The 18631-nt window shown below is 41.1% G+C and overlaps 1 protein-coding gene and 1 long non-coding RNA gene across 2 annotated transcripts in view; both read right to left on the minus strand.

Annotated features, from left to right (window-relative positions):
- arhgef10lb (Rho guanine nucleotide exchange factor (GEF) 10-like b) overlaps window positions 1-12014 on the minus strand; it is a 38716-nt gene extending 26702 nt beyond the window's left edge. Inside the window, exons 1-7 of the mRNA XM_042410374.1 lie at window positions 11847-12014; window positions 9147-9273; window positions 8700-8808; window positions 8034-8137; window positions 7525-7602; window positions 5744-5923; window positions 3779-3895 (exon numbers count right to left, since the gene is read on the minus strand). Coding sequence (XP_042266308.1) covers window positions 3779-3895; window positions 5744-5923; window positions 7525-7602; window positions 8034-8137; window positions 8700-8808; window positions 9147-9273; window positions 11847-11851 — 720 coding nt within the window. The 5' untranslated portion in view covers window positions 11852-12014. The remainder of the gene's footprint in view (window positions 1-3778; window positions 3896-5743; window positions 5924-7524; window positions 7603-8033; window positions 8138-8699; window positions 8809-9146; window positions 9274-11846) is intronic.
- Window positions 12015-17297: 5283 nt separating this feature from the next.
- On the minus strand, window positions 17298-18117 carry LOC121896330. Its single transcript, XR_006095968.1, has 2 exons — window positions 17961-18117; window positions 17298-17875 (listed from the first exon to the last, which is right to left on the minus strand). It is a non-coding gene; the product is annotated as an uncharacterized LOC121896330 (long non-coding RNA).
- Between the last annotated feature and the right edge of the window lie 514 nt (window positions 18118-18631).

Here is an 18631-nt window from a genome sequence, read left to right on the forward strand (position 1 = left end):
TACGAGGATGTCTGGGAGTGGCGTCCTTGTCTCCGAAGAATGAATGGGAGTATCAGACATCGTTGCATGCTGTAGAACATCTGTAGAGACATGGATTCTACAACTTTGTCAGGGTGGGGAGACAGGTGGCCTGTACGGGGAATTCTGGCGTAGCGGACCAGGATGATGATGATGATGAAGTCAGGGAGCAAGCGCTTCGGTTTAAGGCTGGTTCGGCCTTACTGACCTTTGGATAACATGCTGAAGTGTGGAGCGAGGCTGGATATGATGTCCTTGAGGATTTCTTGTTTATGGGAACGAGGATGACTAAGACCTCTCTTGCCCCCAAAGAAGGGCTTCGATGGTGACTTGGCATGGTTCATCGAGCAGGGTGGGGGGGCAGTTGAAGTGGCTGATTGGAGGTGAACCACTTACAACTGCTGTAACCCCGGAAACGGAAAGAGACACTGAGTCAGTGCAGCTGTACGTTGCGAGAGCAGGCACTGTGGTTGTCTCCGGAAGGGTCGAGTGTCAGGACTTGGTGGAAACTGTGGGACAATCACGTACGAAAAATGGATGGTCTGGCGGTTGAGATGGTTTTTTGGAGTTAATGGCAATTAGTGCTTTAGGATATAGTGGTGTCATGGACCGTGCTTGGTGGGGTTCTGAGGGCCACTGCACCTAACATAGACACCACTGAAGGAGGGATACTGTACGTGGGTATCGACAGGCGTGATGCACCTGGATGGGTACGATGGCCATCGGAAGCAAGAAGAGAAGTGCGTGGCCTGCGATGAGCTTTAGCTGTTGAGACTTTAGTAGCCTGTGACGGGGCTTGAGACTGTCAGGACCTGCAAAGCCTGCGGCATGAAGGGAGTCGAAGAAAGGGGGAACAAAGGGGGAGATGGTTGAGTGTGGGGGCTGAGTGTGAACTGTGGGATGACCATGTACGGGAAAACTGATGGTCTGGATGGCTCTTTGGAGTTGACCGAATAGAGTGGGTCGGAAGAAGGAAGCTCCGTGGCCCGCTGATTTCATGAACTAGTGGTGAGGGAATAGAAGCTGACTGGAGCACTGAATTGATGATGAATGGTTGTACTGAAGATGATTCGTTGTGTGAAGCGTTTTATATAGTCAGTTGACAGCAATGAAAGAGTGTGGGCGCACCCTCCATGATGCCTTGAGATTCAGATGAAGGTAAAATGGATGAAAAGAAAACAGACGGATTTGAGTGAGCCATATCAGCTGTGGCTAGAAAGTGAAGAATGAAAATATGCTGTTTCATGGATAATATGGGAGGATGAAAGCCGAGGTGATATATGAGGAAAAGATAGAAAGTCTGGAGGGAGGCATGTGGGATGAAGGGGTGAAGGCTGGAAGGATGAAGGGTGGGGGATTCAATTCAATTCTATAATATAGCACCAAATGATGACGAGGTCATCGAGGGAACCCGGAAGTGAGCAGCTGGATACATCGGTGATGAGCTAGAGGCTGTGTGGAGCGGGAAAAGCACAGCTTTTGAGACGAGGAGGTGACGTCTGAGTTGGGTAGAATGCATGTATGATACGCTGGGGATGATCGATGGTCCATGGTTTGGAGGGAAGAGGATGAGAGTTCCTGAAGAGGAGTAGAAGCGTTAACCAAGAAACATAATAACAGAAAAGTGAGTTAGTATGAACCATGGAGTTGCACAAGCACTTAATAAATAAGCAGGAAAATGGGATGAAAATTAAAAAAAAGGGGAAGAAAAGAAAGTGGAGTGTGCCCTGGCCGGGGCTGGAGAGTCAGGGCTCCGTTGTAGCGGACAGCATGGTGATGGGTCGGGTTGGCGTTAGGCGGTGAGCCCGGAAGAGCGGGATGATATGAGCTGCTGGCTGGAGAGGTGAAGAAAAGGTTTCCGTAGAGTTGGAAAAGTTTGGCAACGTTATTGTTTCACTGGAACGGTATGTTTGTCTGTCTGAGAGCACTCTGTAGGTGAGTGAGCGTCCGGCTGAAGATGTCGATTGAAGGAAAACGAGCCGCGTGGGAATCGGCTATAACGTAGGTGTGTGTGGGTCCCAGCTGATCAGCAGTGTGGCGTCTGAGGGAGTAGCTTTTCCTCCGAGGAGCCGCGGTGTAAAAGGCCTCTGCGTGGATGTGGTGGTGAAGGAGGTATCATGTTGGTACTGCTGGATCGAGTCGTGGATGGTATTGCTGGGGAACGTGGTCCATGGAGCGCGGGTGAGGGGTAAGCGTTTGCGATGCGACCCTGTCACGGGTCACTTGCAACTGAGACGAGGGGAGAAGAACAGATGGGGTGTGCCTAAATACTTTGTTGTGCAGAAGTGGGATGTGTACTCGGTGTGGTCTCTGTTCCCGAACCTCGTTTATTAATCTTCCAACTTCATTAGTTCCATAATTGATTCTATTTTTGTTTATTTGTGGCTTACAGGCAGTTTCTGTGTTGTGTCTACCGTCTGTATCTCGCCTTAAGAATCTTTTTATTTTACCTTGATATTTAACTTTCATTTGATGTAAAAATGTTCTGCATATACACTCACTGATCAGACAGATATGCCCAGTACAATGTCATTAAAGCAGTGAACAGCACTTTGACGCTGGAACAATTTGTCTCCACCGGCTGTGTGGTGGAAACAGTCAGCAGTAGTGCTGAACGATCAGCTGATCAATCAATTAGTTGATATTTGAGAACAATTTCAATAATAGTGTGTAAAAGTCATTTATCAAGTAAAACAATCATTCTCAGGTTGTAGCTTATCAGATGTGAGAATTTGCTGCTTTTTATATCATCGTAAACTGAATATTTTTTTTTTCTTCTTGACTGTTGGTCGCTCAGAAGCAGATATTTGAACACATCACGTTGAGCCCTGGGAAATTGTGATGGGACATTTTATCAGCTATATGATTATTGATGCTTTCTGTGATTTTCTGTTATTTTCATACAGTTATAATATCATCTATGTTAATATGGCTAAATGTCCAAAACCTGAAGTGAACGTATATAGAAATGCTCCCTGTGAGACAAAGCTCAGGTAACAGCTGCTCTGACACTTAGTTTGCAATGTTTTTTTAAACTTTCCTGACGAGATGACATCAGCTTGTCACACATGTCTATAAACGTGTGTCCGCTCTGCAATGTTCACTACTGAGGATGTTGTTATAGTTGTTCCATGTGTTCATGTCGTCCACTCTTATTTCAGATCTGACTGTGGCTCGAACATAAAGAAGTTGACATTTTGAGTAAAGAATGAGAAACAAAAGTGAAATCCTACCACTACTGAGGGGCAGCTTCTGGGAGCTGACCAATCAGAACAGAGTGGGGGCCTTAAAGAGACAGGAGCTAAGACAGCCTGTTCCAGACAGAGGCTGAACTGAGGGGCCAGTAGAAGATAAATAACTGTAAATGATGCAAAGATAGTCCAGGAGAGCCCCAGAATAATGTGATAAAATGCATGATACATCCCCTTTAATGTAAAAATGGGCTGACAGATGAATCAATAATGTAAATAATCATTAGTTGTAGTCATAGTCAGTAAAAATACAGCAGCAGCTGTCACACTGTCTGTTCACAGTGCTGCTGTGTGCTCAGAGGTGTTGTGACCGACTCACAGCCCAGGACACAATAAATGCAGATATCTTAGGCCTTTAAGACATTTAAGGGTCACGCTATCTGTGTTGGTCAAAGTAAAATGATGGCGTATCAGTTCTGTCAGACAACTGAGAAACTGGATTGAAACCCATCCAGTCCGAAACACAAAACATCACAGGTTTGAAATGGTTAAAAACAAAGAGCGAGCACCTTCAGAAAGTCCAGGAAAGCAGGCTTAGACATGCAGGCCTTCTTGATCAGCACCATGGCGTTAGTGAAGTTGTTGATGTAGTCACTGTACACATTCAGCACCATGGACTTTGAAAACTGTGGAGGAAAGAGGTCAACAGACATGTGCACAGCTACCAGTCACCATTTCTTTTCACACACACTGATTGAACGCTACCTCTGCAGAAGGTCACTGCTAGGTTTATAGATTTTATCTAAAAGTAACAAGAAATGTTTAACCTCTTCAACCCCAAACAAACTTTATTATTTGAAATTCTAGCAGAGATAAAAACTCCAATTCTGTCAAGCTAAAGTTTGGGGAAATTCCATCATCCTACAAGCTATTGTGGATCACCTCTCTCGGTGAGTAACACACACACACGCATCTCCCTGATGGGTAATATACTGTACATCTTTTGGTTTATATAGGTGTGTGTGTACATATGCAGAGGAATTTCAATTGCAGACTTAGTTGTGCACGCAAGACTGTGGAATGTGCATTTGTAAGGCTCAAAGGGAGATGGCATTGTCTGCTGAAGATGGATGTCAGCATCTTGAGGGTCCCAACCGTTGTAACCAGCTGCTGTGTCTTGCACAACTTGTGCACATCTCAAGGAGATGACTTTTTGGAGGAATGGAGGGAGGAAATGGAGGAGCCAGCAGAACTTAGGGAACCAGACCTTCCAGTGCCTCATGAAAGAACAGCAGAGCCACAGTATGTTCGACAAGTACTCTCTACACCGTTCACTGAAAACTGAGCAGATGAACTGATGTCACGTCTTGTGTCATTGAAAGAAAACAGACAAGTGTATAGGAGAAACACTGAAGAAAAATGTTTGACGGAAATATATAAGAAAGGGAGTTATTTATATATATATATATATATATATATATATATATATATATATATATATATATATATATATATATATATATATATATATATGTGTGTGTGTGTGTGTGTGTGTGTGTGTGTGTGTGTATATATGTCCAACAACACCATATGTCACACATATGTCCAACAACACCCTCATGTCAACACACTGTTTAACCCAAACCGACAGGGAAGTCACTCGGAGACAGACGATGGCCCTCCATCCTACACCCTGACCCACCTGTGAATTTATTTTTCTTAAAGACTGTGAACATTTTTGTGCAACATGTAGGGACATGATTGCACATTATTTTTTAAATGTTACATTTATAGTGTTTTTACTGCACTTCATCATATGTTGTGAAGACAGTGTTTACACATGTGCTATGACATCCTGACATGTAGTGCACACATATGTAAACACTGTCTTCACAATATAAAATATTCAAACATTTTGAATAATAGCCGTCGACTATAAATCCAGATGTTTGCTCCTGGAATCACAGCTGTTAAAACCTCATTAAAACACTGAAGGCACAGCGATGTGAGCAGCAGAGTCCCAACATTGATAAAAACAGTGTTTCAGTTAGAGTAATGGTATGTCAGTGAGCTGAAGCTGTTAGCAGCTGCTGTCAAAAACGTCAGTATTTGGTTAATGCTGAGGTTAAAGAGTGTATGTTTAATGCTGTCCAGACCAGGAAAAAACAACTCAAATAAATACTGGATCATAAAACAAGACAGCGATTAGTCAAAGTCTCATCCTGAGAACACGTTTCTGCACAAATGTAAGCTAATGTTAGTCACACAGGAATATGAATAACCAGGTTTCTAATGTTTCATATCTACCCTGAAAATGATTAAAACCAGAATAAGACATTACAGGGACTAGTGTGCATGCAAAGGTACTAATTCACAGATAATGTGATAACAGGACGCAGACCAGAAGATGAGTGAAGATGAATAAAGATTCATTTAAAATAATAAGATTATAAAAAATATCTGTTAAAGTTTTTTTTTTTTAAAGATTAGTAGTAATTAGAGTTTGGAGAGAAGTAAAGATGTGTGTGACTGACCGAGGCAACAAACAGGTCTCCGATCTTCTCGCTGTGATCCCACTCGGCCACGCGGGATGCCAGAGCGATCTGGAACATGGAGTGGCATTGATGGATTTCCTGCAGACGGTAAAATATCTGACGCACCTTCTTGGGGCTTAAGATCCAGTTCTGTGACTCTAGCAAAGGCCTTTGGTACTCCTGACAGATTAAAAAAAAGTTAATTTAGCATGATGTAGATGTGTGTTATTATCAGCTGTTACTGTGAGTGAGCATCTGTAAACCAGGTGAAATGTTTCCTTAATTATTTATTAATGGCTAAATGATAAACTTGTCAAGATTAGTAAGTAAGATTTGTTTATCATCATAAATCACCTTCATAAGTTAAGTTAAGTTAACCTGAGGCTTTGTTTTCAGTCTGTCTCATCATCTGATTGCTTGTGTTTCTTGACCCATCTCAATGTCTGTCAATGTGTCTGTCTGTGTGTCTGTTTGTCTGTGTGTCTGTGCGTCCACACTACTCCATGACCTCCAGCCTGGTGACTGGGTAGTGATAAAGGACCTAAGAAGGAAGCACTGGCGCTCCAAACACTTGGCGAGGTCCATTCCAGGTGCTCCTAACAACACACACTGCTGTGAAGATTGCTGAGAGAGCAACGTGGATTCACTCCAACCACGGTAGGAAGGTCCCAGAGCCAACAGAGGAACACCGCTGCCAACCCGGACGACAGGAGGACCAACCACACGAGAACAAAACGTGAGGACCAACCACACGAGAACAAAACATGAGGACCAACAACAAAAGGACGAGCAACGCAAGGACGGACGACGCAAGAACAACACAAGAAATAACTCTGTGAACCCAAAAGACACCGGCCAGACGTGCAGGGTAAAACCACCAAACTACACCATGCATCACCTGATCCTGATCCCATCGTGTTTGGTGATGCTTACAGATGCCTTCACCTACAAACCCGCCAAGACCATCACTCTGACAGATGGACAAAGTGTTACATTCATCTGCACTGTTTATCCTGACATTCAGCCTCGCTTCACATTCCCGACGCCCATCATTATCCCAACTCAGACTCTGACTCTGATGATGACATTTTGTAAATAGTGTTTCATTTCATTCTTTTTATTATTATTATTATTATTGGTATTATTATCTTTCTTCTTTTTTTTCGTTTCCCTTTTGAACCAACTGCCATGCTGATGCATTTTGAAATCTGCGTGAACTAATGCATCAGATAATTAAGTGAATTTATTTTTCTTTCTTTTTCTTCCTGTTTTTACCTTTTTTTTCTCCGTTTTTACTGCCTTTTGTTTTGTTTTTTTGGTGTTGTTATTTTGTGATTAATTAGTAATCAAAAGGGAGGAATTGTAATTGTAATTTCATTTCTTTGTCTACCTGACAAAGGTAGACTAGACATGCAGGATGCCTCCGGTGTGAACCACCCTAGGGGGTCGGCTCCGATACCCACAGCAGACCAGAAGGTGTGAAAACACATCTTTGGGTGGGTGGGGGGGAGGTAGGGGGGGGGTTCCTCAGGTATAAATATTTAGCTCTTCCCATGCTCGGGGTCTTTCTTCATTAACCGCTCGCATGTTGAATGATGCAGAAGTCTCTATTTTGTTCTTCACCAGCAGCAGAGAATTTCCACTACAGTCTGTTTGTGTGTCTGTCAGTGTGTCAGTGTGAATAAATCCCTGTTTTTGTGTTGTTTTTGATATAAAAATGTTCTGGTTCTACTGTCTCCCATGAAAAGAAAGCTTTTCTACACTGACATGAAGAGACTCACCTGCAGGATTCTCTTGAGAGAGTCCAGGTAGCTGCTCTCACTCTGCACGATGGAGCCGAGGATGAGACGTCTGACAACCTGAAGGAGTCAGTGAGAGACTTTCACATCACACACCTGCAGTAACTCTGCTACGGCTCACATCAATAGACTGTTTAAACAATATAACAATACACGTTGTACTACAGTTTTACTGCTCTCTGTTTTTTCATTCTCCACTTAATTCCAACCACTTCCTGTTTGCTCTTCTTTCAGTCAGCGTTAAGTTATGATCAATGAAATGCGAGACTTAACGGAGGAGGGTGCTTCCACTTGAGCTCCTGGGAGTTTTAACTGACATTAACTTGACACCAGTTTGACTTCACTTGTGGCAACATTTGTAGAATTTTCTGCATTTATAATAATTCATTTTCTTTGTAACATATTATAAAATTGATGCCCTGCCACTGTGTAGTTGACTCAAGGAGGCAGTAAAGTTAGATGATATTAATGCAACAGCCATGCACACACACCTGCTGACTGCTGAGCCCCTCTGGCATGGGACAGAGTTGTGGTGGAGGGTGTTTTATATCACACACAGACACATCCATGTAACCGTCATCATCCTTTCCTTCACCTGGAAAATCAAACACTTCATTCACAAAGAACAACATACAGACAGAACTGTTACTTACTTTAATTGCATCTCATTTTATGTATTATTTCCATCTCTGTATGTTAATAGTGATTTCTTTTTCATGCAGTGTTTAGGGTCTCTGCAGCAAAACATCTCCAACTCTGAAGAAAAGTAAGGATGCTGAACAGGAGCAGACATGGATGTTTATTGTTTGTCTTCTAAGACTGATGGTGAAACAGCCGTTGTTTGACGGGTCTTTGTATGTTTGTCTGTGGGTTTGTTGTACTGCAGAGACACTGAGGAGAAGGTCAAGAATGTCTCTACCATATCTGAACTCAATATGCTGATGTTAGTGCTCGTGACTTGTCCACCTCTGTGGGCTTGTTTATGTGCACGGTCAGGAGTGCTTTTAAACATGTGCATAAGCACTGTTTACTCACAAAACTGTGTATAATGAATGAGCCTCCGGTCTGCACAGAAGTGATGAACCAGACTCATAAACAACTGAGTGAACTTTTACTCGTACCAAACATATTAGGTGAGCTTGTTACAGATGCTGTACCTGTGAAGTCTTTTCTGTGCAGGAAAGACACTTTGCGGATCATGGCTAACTTTGTGTTTTTTAAACCGTCCTTGGTGTCGTTCCTCGCTGCTTTCATCATCTGCTTCGCCTGGAAAACACAACGAAAGTCCAGCTGTAGAACCAAGGTTACTGCACATAGTGAAACCTGACTCTAATATTAAATCCAGTTGGATGATACTCTAATTCATATCTATCCTTTACTTGTCATATATACATACTGATTATACTTTCTATCACCTTACACTATTGGTTGCTGCAGTGAGCCCCAGTTTCTCCACAGAGATCATGTAAGTTCATCAGATACGACACCTGAAAAGGACCATAACAACAAGTCCTTTCTCCCTGGCAGTAGACGTTGAGTTATAACAATACAAGTAAGCAGAGGTCAGAAACATGAAGTGGGATTCGTCTCAGTCAGAGTTCTACCTCAGTGTCACAGCTCTGTCTGATGTGGGCAACATGAGGTGTACTGAGACGTGCCGACTGCTCCTTCAGCCTCAGCACATCTGCAGACAGCTGGCAGTCAAACACCAGACAGAAGAGTAGAGAAACACTATGGACAGGACAAAATAATCATAATTTGTTGCTACTTTATTTTCATAGCTCTGACCATCATTTCCATCATGATAACATTGTACTCATCAAGCAACGTGGTGGCTTTACTACAAAGTCTGAGAGATGAAGAAACACGAGCAGTAGGATGATCAGATAGGTTGGAAACAAATCTCCAGGTTAGTCCAGATTATTTGGAAGAGAAAAGGGAGGTGATTGTAAAATTATCACCCACTGATAAATACTGTTGTGTGCTCACAGTTTTCCTGTTCAATAAAGGATTATTAGTTAGATTTCAGGTGGGCTCGCTTTCAGTTTGGCCTCCAGATAAATTGGTTTCTGGATATAAACTGTCTGACTGCTGCTGTTTCCTGCCCAGTTGGACTTTGTTGTATTGATGTCACCATGTTCCCAGATCTCAGCTATGATCTTGGTGACTCCAAAGTTATTATTTCTGATACAGACGATGGGAAAAGCTGAGGAAATAAACCCAGGTTGTAGGAAACAAGAAAAATCCTTTAATTCTAGAGGGAAAAACAAAAGCAGTCTCATAAACTGTTCAACCGACTGATGCCCTCTTGCAGATGAGTATGACAGTGTAATGTACTATGATACATTTATAACGTGACATCTACTTCTACCCCAGCTCACCCTGAACCGCTCTATAGAGGTAGAGCAGGTTATCCATTGACCTGGCTCTTCCTGTTCATGTGTCAAAGTGTCTTTGAGGAAGACACCGAACCACAAGTCGCTCCTGATGGTCGGGCCAACACCCTGCATGGCAGCTCCTCCAACATCAGTGTGTGTGTTTGTGTGAATGAATGAGGCAAAGTAAAGTGCTTTGTCTGTTAAGGTAGAAAAATGATACATAAGTGCAGTCCACTTACCATATAATGTGTTAGTAAGTCTGTTATCCATTAACACCTGTTAGAACACTTTCAGTCTATTAAACTGTTGATCTACAGCCGCACCTGCCAGGCGGTCACTGTCACCCATTAATATTCTGTAGGCAGTACAGATGAAATGAGTGTTGCTCAATAGAAACGATACCACATTTATTAGCCTTAATGTTCAAAAACAAAAAGTAAAACCTTAAAACTCATTTCCAAGTTCTCCAGGAACAAACAAGCAGCATTGCTCCACTAAACATGTGGAGGAGAAGGAAAGTCAACTTTAGATCAGTTATACAGAGTCTTTCTCATTCAGGGGAATGGGAAGGTGTGTCCAGACTTTTGACTGATACTATAGTTCACATTTATTTTTAGAAAAAACGAACACTAAGGAGTTATTTTCTGCCAAATGTTCAACACTGAAACAACACCAAAGAGCATGAAAATGAGAGTGAAATGCGGCTGGCTGGAAAAATGACATTTTTCTGCGGCTGGGGGACGTGTCCTTTCATTTCTGTCATTCTGTGTGCTGCAATAATAGACTATCAATATGAACCAATATGAACCAAAAAGCATTGTTGACATATCTGATGGGATGCTGTTTCCACCGCTGTGTATACGGTCCAGTCTAGCTGGTAACATGTGAGACATGTACTGTCTCCTGTGTGCTGTCACATATATGATCATGATGTTGCCCACATGTCTGACATAAACAGACTGTTTTATCACTTGTGTGCGAGGTGGATATTGAACTTGAAGAGCAGCAAACTCTGGTTCAGGAATATTATGAAACTAATCATCCAAATACTGACCCACAAGCAACTAGAGCTCCTCAGTCCAAGCTCACCAGTGACACCAAGCAGACTGGTGATCTCCATCCATACAGCCTTCTTTTTTTATGCATCTCTTTGATTGTACAATGTGTTGTCATACAGTCTGGGGTGTGTAGAAACAGCCACAATCAATTTATCTTCCATTGTTAGTGTGTTTCAGGCGGGAAGAAATTATTTAAAACACAGGTCGGCAGGTCAGAGGGCTCTGTGCATTGATTGGCTGCAGGTTTTTTGGCCGTAATTTGCCACAAAAAGTTAAACTATTCCCAACTTTTGCTGCTCTTTGCTGTGGATTCAGCATCAGAGAGAACAACTTGGGCAGAGACCTCGCTCTAAAACCCATCAAAGCTCCTGGTTGTCCATTACACCATGCAGGAGTATTCTTTACTTTGGTAGCTGTAACAATACTTTAATGTAAAAACACTCCAGTGCATGTAAAAGACCTGCACTCAAGCTCTTAGTAAAGTAATGTCAGCAGTAAGTATTATTTCTCTCTAAAATGTAGCGGAGTGGAAGTGTAAAGTAGTACAAAACAGAAATACTCATGTAAAGTACAAGTACCCCAAAACTGCACAGAAGTTGAGTACAGCAGTACTGCAACACACTAAGAATCAGCACTCTGAGAAAATGAAAGAAACCAGCATCCATCTAGCAGCAGCCCTCTTTCTAACTGAACTCAAGGCTGGTCGACATGTGTTTAATATGCTCTTAAAATGTAACCAGCGCACAAGAACTTTGCCTGTGTAATATAAATGTATCACACTCTCATCTAAAAGCAGGAAATATCTGATGCAACAAAAACTCAGAATCTGATCCAGCACTCAGTGTCAACTTTAAACTTGACCACCTACCTCATACATCAGTGCATCTCCCTTCTGACAGATCTGCTCTCCTGCACAACCCTCAAACAAAGATGCAGGTTTTCCAAAGCAGGAACAAAATCATCTGGATGGAAAGCCAGCTCTAAACAGTCTTATCCTTTTGAAGTGTGTAACACTCCCACTCTGAAGTCTTCCTCAAGTGGCACTGTGTCGTCTCTGAGACACTACAATGTGAGCTGAGGGGGAAAGTCCAACAGCAGGAGCGATACATGGTGGCAGAAGCAGAAGACAGAAGTGCTGACAGAGCAAGGGACTGCCAGAAATAATTTACTTCCTCTTTTCATCTAATCTGGTTTCATTCATGCTGTATATTCAACCACACTTACTGTTAGTTGTGGTTATTCCACCATCAGGGTTGATGTTTAGGTCGGAATAGTACGGATGGAGTAGCAACATTCATTATCTGTAGATTCAACAGTGTAAAAGCTGGAAACAGCTCTGGAGCAGCTGTGAAACTTTGTCCGATGTAAAAGTTGCACTAATCTATTTTTTCACCCACATTAATCACATGACCATGAAAGATGTTGCCAGTAGTGAAGAAACCACAGAGAATTAACGCTGACTCTGCAGTTCCACGGAGCGTTTTCGAGTCTTTCAGCTCATTGTTTTGGTTTTATGGCCCATGACTTCACTGTTTCCTCAGCGTTCTGATCAACGTGGTTCCAGCAGCAGCAGCAGTAGCTGTTGTCAGTCATAAACCTACTGTACTCTGTACCCACACAGTCAGAGACCAGCTGGTGAACATAGTGGAGCGTTTAGCAGAGCTGACAGGAGAGTGAGTACGGTGCTTACATTCATCAGGTGAACATTAACATGACTCCAAATGAATGATAATGTTGTTCTGTGTCTGCTGGCAACACATCAGTCATATCAACACAATATGGTGATGATATGTCAGTGTTGTGTTGATCATTTCTTATGCTGCCTGCAAGTGGCCAAAAATGTATTAAAGCTGCTTTAAATCTTTATTGTCAGACTTCTTTTTGTACATTTGTAATCTGAATTAAATCTGTGTTCTTTTGCCATCATGTTTATTATTTGTTGTTTAATATACTTTAATATACTGTATGATATTCAGTGAAAACAATGTAATCATAATGTATTTCATATATATGTTTATCTGTTAAGTACTTTTAAAAAGTCTGACCAAATAGATTCTATTATATATTGATCACATATCAGTCTAATTCATGTTTTCAGCAATATGTGCAGTAACATTTGAATTTCCTCTGAATTTTCTTCTCTAAGATACATTTAAAAATGTAAGATAAAGGGCTGCAACTAACGATTATTTCCATTATTGATTAATTTGTTGATTATTTTCTGGAATAATTGTTTGGTCTGTTACGTGGTTGAGTGTTTCTCAGAGTCCAGGATGATCCTCAGACGTCTTCAACTCAATGATTCAGTCGACAGTCACAGAGGAACAACAGAACCAGCAGGACTGAAGAAAGACTATTACCTTATTACTTCTGCTTCACTCATTAGATTTATATATTAATTTATATATCTGAGCTGATTAAACTAAACCAGGAACATTTCTAAACTATAAACCATTTGAAATAAGTCAGAAACAATACAGAAATACAAGAGAAATGATGAAAAACAACAACAAAACTGAAATAATATAAAAGCAGAAGTAACGGGACAAAGTGCAACTAAAGGAAGTGATGAGCAGGCGACCTACACAAGATGTCTCCTCGTTTCCACTGTGGCATGAAATGAGTTTCACATCTGGCATCACTTCTTCATATGATGTGTACACACTGCTGGAAAAATAACATTCAGTGAACAATTACATATAAATTCACCTCTATGTCATGGACACTATGAGTGAAAGGAAGCGTCTTTATGGACAACATCAAGACCAACTGTCTCAAACCCAAACACCAGGGAAATAATACATATTTAAACTCTTCAGTCAACTGATATTCACGTTCTTTTTAAATATGTGAATGAGTCGCCTGACTGCTGTCATGGAGCTCCAGCTGTTCCAGCTGTTAGAGGTGTGACGAGCAGGTCTCTGGATGACCTCACATGTGTCATCAACATCTACACACAGAAGCCGTCAGACAACCAACACACACACGACGCTGTGTAGTTGTATATGACAGTTAGACACTCACACTGTGTCTATAATGTAATCAGATCAGCTGGGTGTTGTATGTTGTCAGCAGGTACGTCATCAGCTGAGCTGCAGCTGACTGGTCTGACTGGTCTGACTGGTCTGTCTGTGGACTGTGCAGTGGTCTCCTGTGGACTGGTCTGGTATCTGCAGTGCTGGACCCGTCCTGACTGGGATTAAAGAGACTTTCCTACAAAACTATGAGACCATCAGTTGAAGTGACAAAGTGTTTTTCAGTATCTTAGTCTGATGTTAATGTTACGTTTGTCTTTGAGCCAAAGATTGTAAAAGAGGATTTTCTGTTTCTCTGTGACAAACGGTGAATCAAACAATAAACACTTTACCTTCAATTCAACAACTGAATATTAGATTAGAACTGAATTTGAGATTTTGAGAATTAAAAGTGAAATATTTTAAGTAGTAATTTTAACAGACTAAAGCCATGTTAGAAGAAAAAGTCAAATTATGAGAATTAAGTTTTTTAGTTGTAAAATGTAATTAAAATGTCCTTTTTAGTACCAGTAACCCGTTTAAAACTAGAACTAGACTGATAAATCAAAATACAACATAGTCACAGTCATGCAAACAATGCTGTGGAAAGAATATGACACATTATGTTGAATTTACATTAGAAGTCATTATAGTTCAGGTCATTTTGTTTCCTCTGCTGCTTTGTTAACTCAGTATAGAATAATTATCAATATACTTTATTTTCAGGCTGTGATGACGATGCAACCTTCTCTTTATCAACTCAACCGTCTGTAACAGTTGTTTCCATCCTCTACGCAGCAGTAGGACGACTACTGTACTCTAATGTTTGAGAGTACATTACATAATACTGTGAACTATTAAAAACCCAAATATTTCTACATGGTTCATGCTGCCAGTGAAAGCTTGTTATAAACTGATGCTTAAAGGATTTGTATTATCTGTTATGCTGACACACTTTGCACTTCTATGAATGTAACGTACAAAGCGTGCAAAGGCCTGTTGGTCAAACCAAAATACATCTAAAAACACAAATATGTGAACAAGAAGTGCAAATCACACAAGTGAAATGAAACGGAAAAACATCACATAGAAGCCAAACATGGTTCCCTGTCTTCATTAGAGGTGGCAGTCTACTTACATCTCTAAACACGGAGAAAGATTGTGGGTTGAATTACATTTAGTCATCTTTTTTTTGCAGTTCTGGATAAATATTAGAAACTTTATCTCTGACTGACAGCAGCAACTGTGTTCTGGGACAAGAAGAAGAGACAAAGTAAACCAACTGTAGCCATCATGGACAGACCTACACGTTCTCTACAATGTGTATTCAACAGACGACGGGTGGAAGAAGCTGTTGTTGGTTCATTAGTACGTCAGAAAACAATGACATCCTCAACACAACACACACACACACACACACAACACACACACACACACACACACACACACACACACACACACACACACACAGCAACAGATGAATGAAAGGCCACAGACTCAACACTACTCTACCTGCACACACACACCAACATCTAAGCTGACTGAAGTCACATTCGCAGCTACGTTCACATGATGTCAAAAGTGTAATTTTTCCCTTTCGCTGCCTGATTTTGTTTCTCAAAGGAAAACAGATGATTTTTATGCTGCAGCAGAAAAAAACACTCACCATGCCCTTTAATTAGAGGTTTTTCTTCCAGGCTGTTTCACACACATACAGCACATATACAAGTTATTTTTTCTCTGTTTTGTTTCTTCCTTTAAGCTTAACTTAAACTCTGAATATGGGATTCACAAGTCTTTTTAAGGCTGTGCTTAACTTTCAACTTTTTATACAGAATCTGCTGTATAAGACGTATGTTTGTATACTTTTGATAATAAAATGGTAACTGAGGCCAGTTTTAAGGCTGGGCAATATGGACAGAACAATAAAAACTCAATTTTTTTCAATGTTTTTAACGATTGTAAACATTTGTTTGTAATGCAGAGGAGCATGATGGTACCTGTGTTATCACACTGAGCACATGCAGCGAGTGTGTGTGTGTGTGTTGTTGCTGTGACAGATGTGTGTCAGAGTCGATGCACAAAGCTCTGCAGGTGGAGCTGCAAGACTGGCAGAGAGACCAGGAGCCGGATACAGACCAGCCCACCCACTATCACCACAAAGGTTTACACTACACAATAAACACACACACACACGCACTAATGTAGCACTAACATGGATAAAGTGTATTTACTAAAATCAACAATATAACTTTGTCTCCTTCTCAAGTCTGATTTATCGAATCCAACATGCAGAAATCAACATTGAATCAATGCATCATGTTTCAGTGCTGCTGAATATAAAGCAGTAAAACCTCAGTCTACACTCTGGATGTGAGCTCATCTAATTGACCTTTCTCAAGTCATGTGTGTCATGATTTGAAATGTTTTTGATCAGATGCTTCAGTGGAGTGTGACTCGTCTCACACTATAATCTGTAAAGCAGGAATAATGACACACTTTTAAATGAACAAACCCGACAGCAGCTGGCAGCAGTGGACCAGTGTGTGATGAACAGTACGGTTTAACACTTACAACAACTTACCCACAACATGTTTATGTGTGTTTGTGTTTGGTGGGTAAACAGAGAGTCCGTTTTATAATTGAATCTGCTTTTTTCCTAAAATTATTTTATGTATAAACCTGATTCATTTTCTCATGTATGGCTAATTATTCACATGATGCACCTGTGATATTAAAATATATCAATAACATATAACAAATATCCATAATTACAATGGTCTAGCTTAAATTGGCTTATGTTTTTGACATATGTGAAGTAATAAATGTTGTGACAACTCGTCACAGTTCACTTATCAATTACTATTTATTAACTATCTTTTCAATCGTAACATTTTTTCCTTAAATAACTAAAGTACAGTTTACATAAGTTCATTTCACCCACAAATATCAAAGATATTTACAAGTTTACACGATACATACACACAGGAGGCGTCTGTGTGTCCCTGCTGGATTAAAGCTCAACAGTCATAAGTCATCACCAGATGATTTGACACTGTATGTCCACATATGAACTGTGTCAGGCTCATTGTCATGACAGGGATTGTCTTTGGCATTTGGAGCAGAGACAGTAGTGATGACTGTAGGCATCACAAGGCATCATTACTGCCTCTGTCAGGAAAAGCCAGTGTGTTGAAGATGAGGTGGAAACAATCTGGCTGACTGCTTTCACTGAACGAAAAATACAAAACACATTTAAACATATGCACAAAGTCAGTGACTCAAGAGCAAATGAGTTACTCAAGTTTAAGTTTGTCAGTTTTTAATTTTTAACCCCAAAACGGAGCTGACATTAAGGCGTTATCGCTATTTGTTCAAGTTTCTTCTTTCAGGCTTTTGAGATCTGACTGGAGTTAACAGAGCTAACGGAGCTAACAGAGCTAACGGTGCTAATGGAGCTAACAGAGCTGACAGAGCTAACAGAGCTAATAGAGCTAACAGAGCTAACAGAGCTACAGAGTTAATGGAGCTATATGTGAGTGAAAGGTGAGAGTGAATATCATGCTGGGAAAATGTCACCAATAGAAAGGCTAGGATGTGAGTTTATAAAAGGACTCAGCCTCGCTGAAGCAGTAATACTTATGAGCCAATCAGGTTTTGTAGATGTTTAAATATCTCACAACTGGAACGAACAGTAATGTGAATGAATAGTGACAGTAATGTGATTGGACGAGACAGTGTCTGTATGATCTGACAGACTCAGGTCCGTTGGTTCTGCACAGTGCAAAGTGCCAGTCGATCACTCAGTTGGTCCGTCTGTGAAATGCTCTTCACCATGTCGGCCAGTTCTGTTGAGTCTGTTTCAGGATGTGTCTTGTCGTCTCTGTGAGGAAGTAAGAGTGTCTTCAGTTTTGCTTCACAGACACACAAACACAAACACAAACACCAGCTTTTTACTACAGTCTTACTTCTGTTCCTGTCGTAGTTTGTCGTCTCCTCATCGACTGGAGGAGAGAACGATATGATGAAGCCCTTTATGATGAGAGCTACGAGCAGCAGAAATAAGCATTTTCAAGATTAAATCCACTTCTGCCGGTTGAGTGCAGCCTCGACTGATGTAGCCTGCAAAACTAAAGAGGGAAAAAAAATTCAGTTATGAAACGGACAACAGGTGGAGAGTATAACATATATATAACATATTTCACATCTTAATACATTGTAGAGCAACTGCTGAGATGTACAGATACAACTTCCCATCAGATCACTGATCAAAGACTGGAAACTACAGGCTTACTGGACTTCATTCATGACTTCTCTTTACTGTGTCCTGGTGCATTGAAACAGAAATGAAAGTCCTGGAAACATTGTAGACTTACTCTAACCAGTCTGTCCTTGAGGAGTAAAAATCAAGCTGGAGACCTCGGTGTGATCTTGCCACATGAACACTCACCAGGTCGAACAGACGCTCTCATACTATCCCTTCACTTCAATCTCTTCATAGGATCCAGTTTAACGTTCTCAGATTGACAGAGCATTACATGGTCAGGATCCTGCACATGTGGCTGATCTACTAGAGCTTTACTCATCAGTTCACCCTCCAGGGTCAAACATGCTGAAGTTGCTGTCTGTCCCATGTATC

The sequence above is a fragment of the Thunnus maccoyii genome, chromosome 4, assembly GCF_910596095.1.
Source record: "Thunnus maccoyii chromosome 4, fThuMac1.1, whole genome shotgun sequence".
Lineage (NCBI taxonomy): Eukaryota > Metazoa > Chordata > Actinopteri > Scombriformes > Scombridae > Thunnus > Thunnus maccoyii.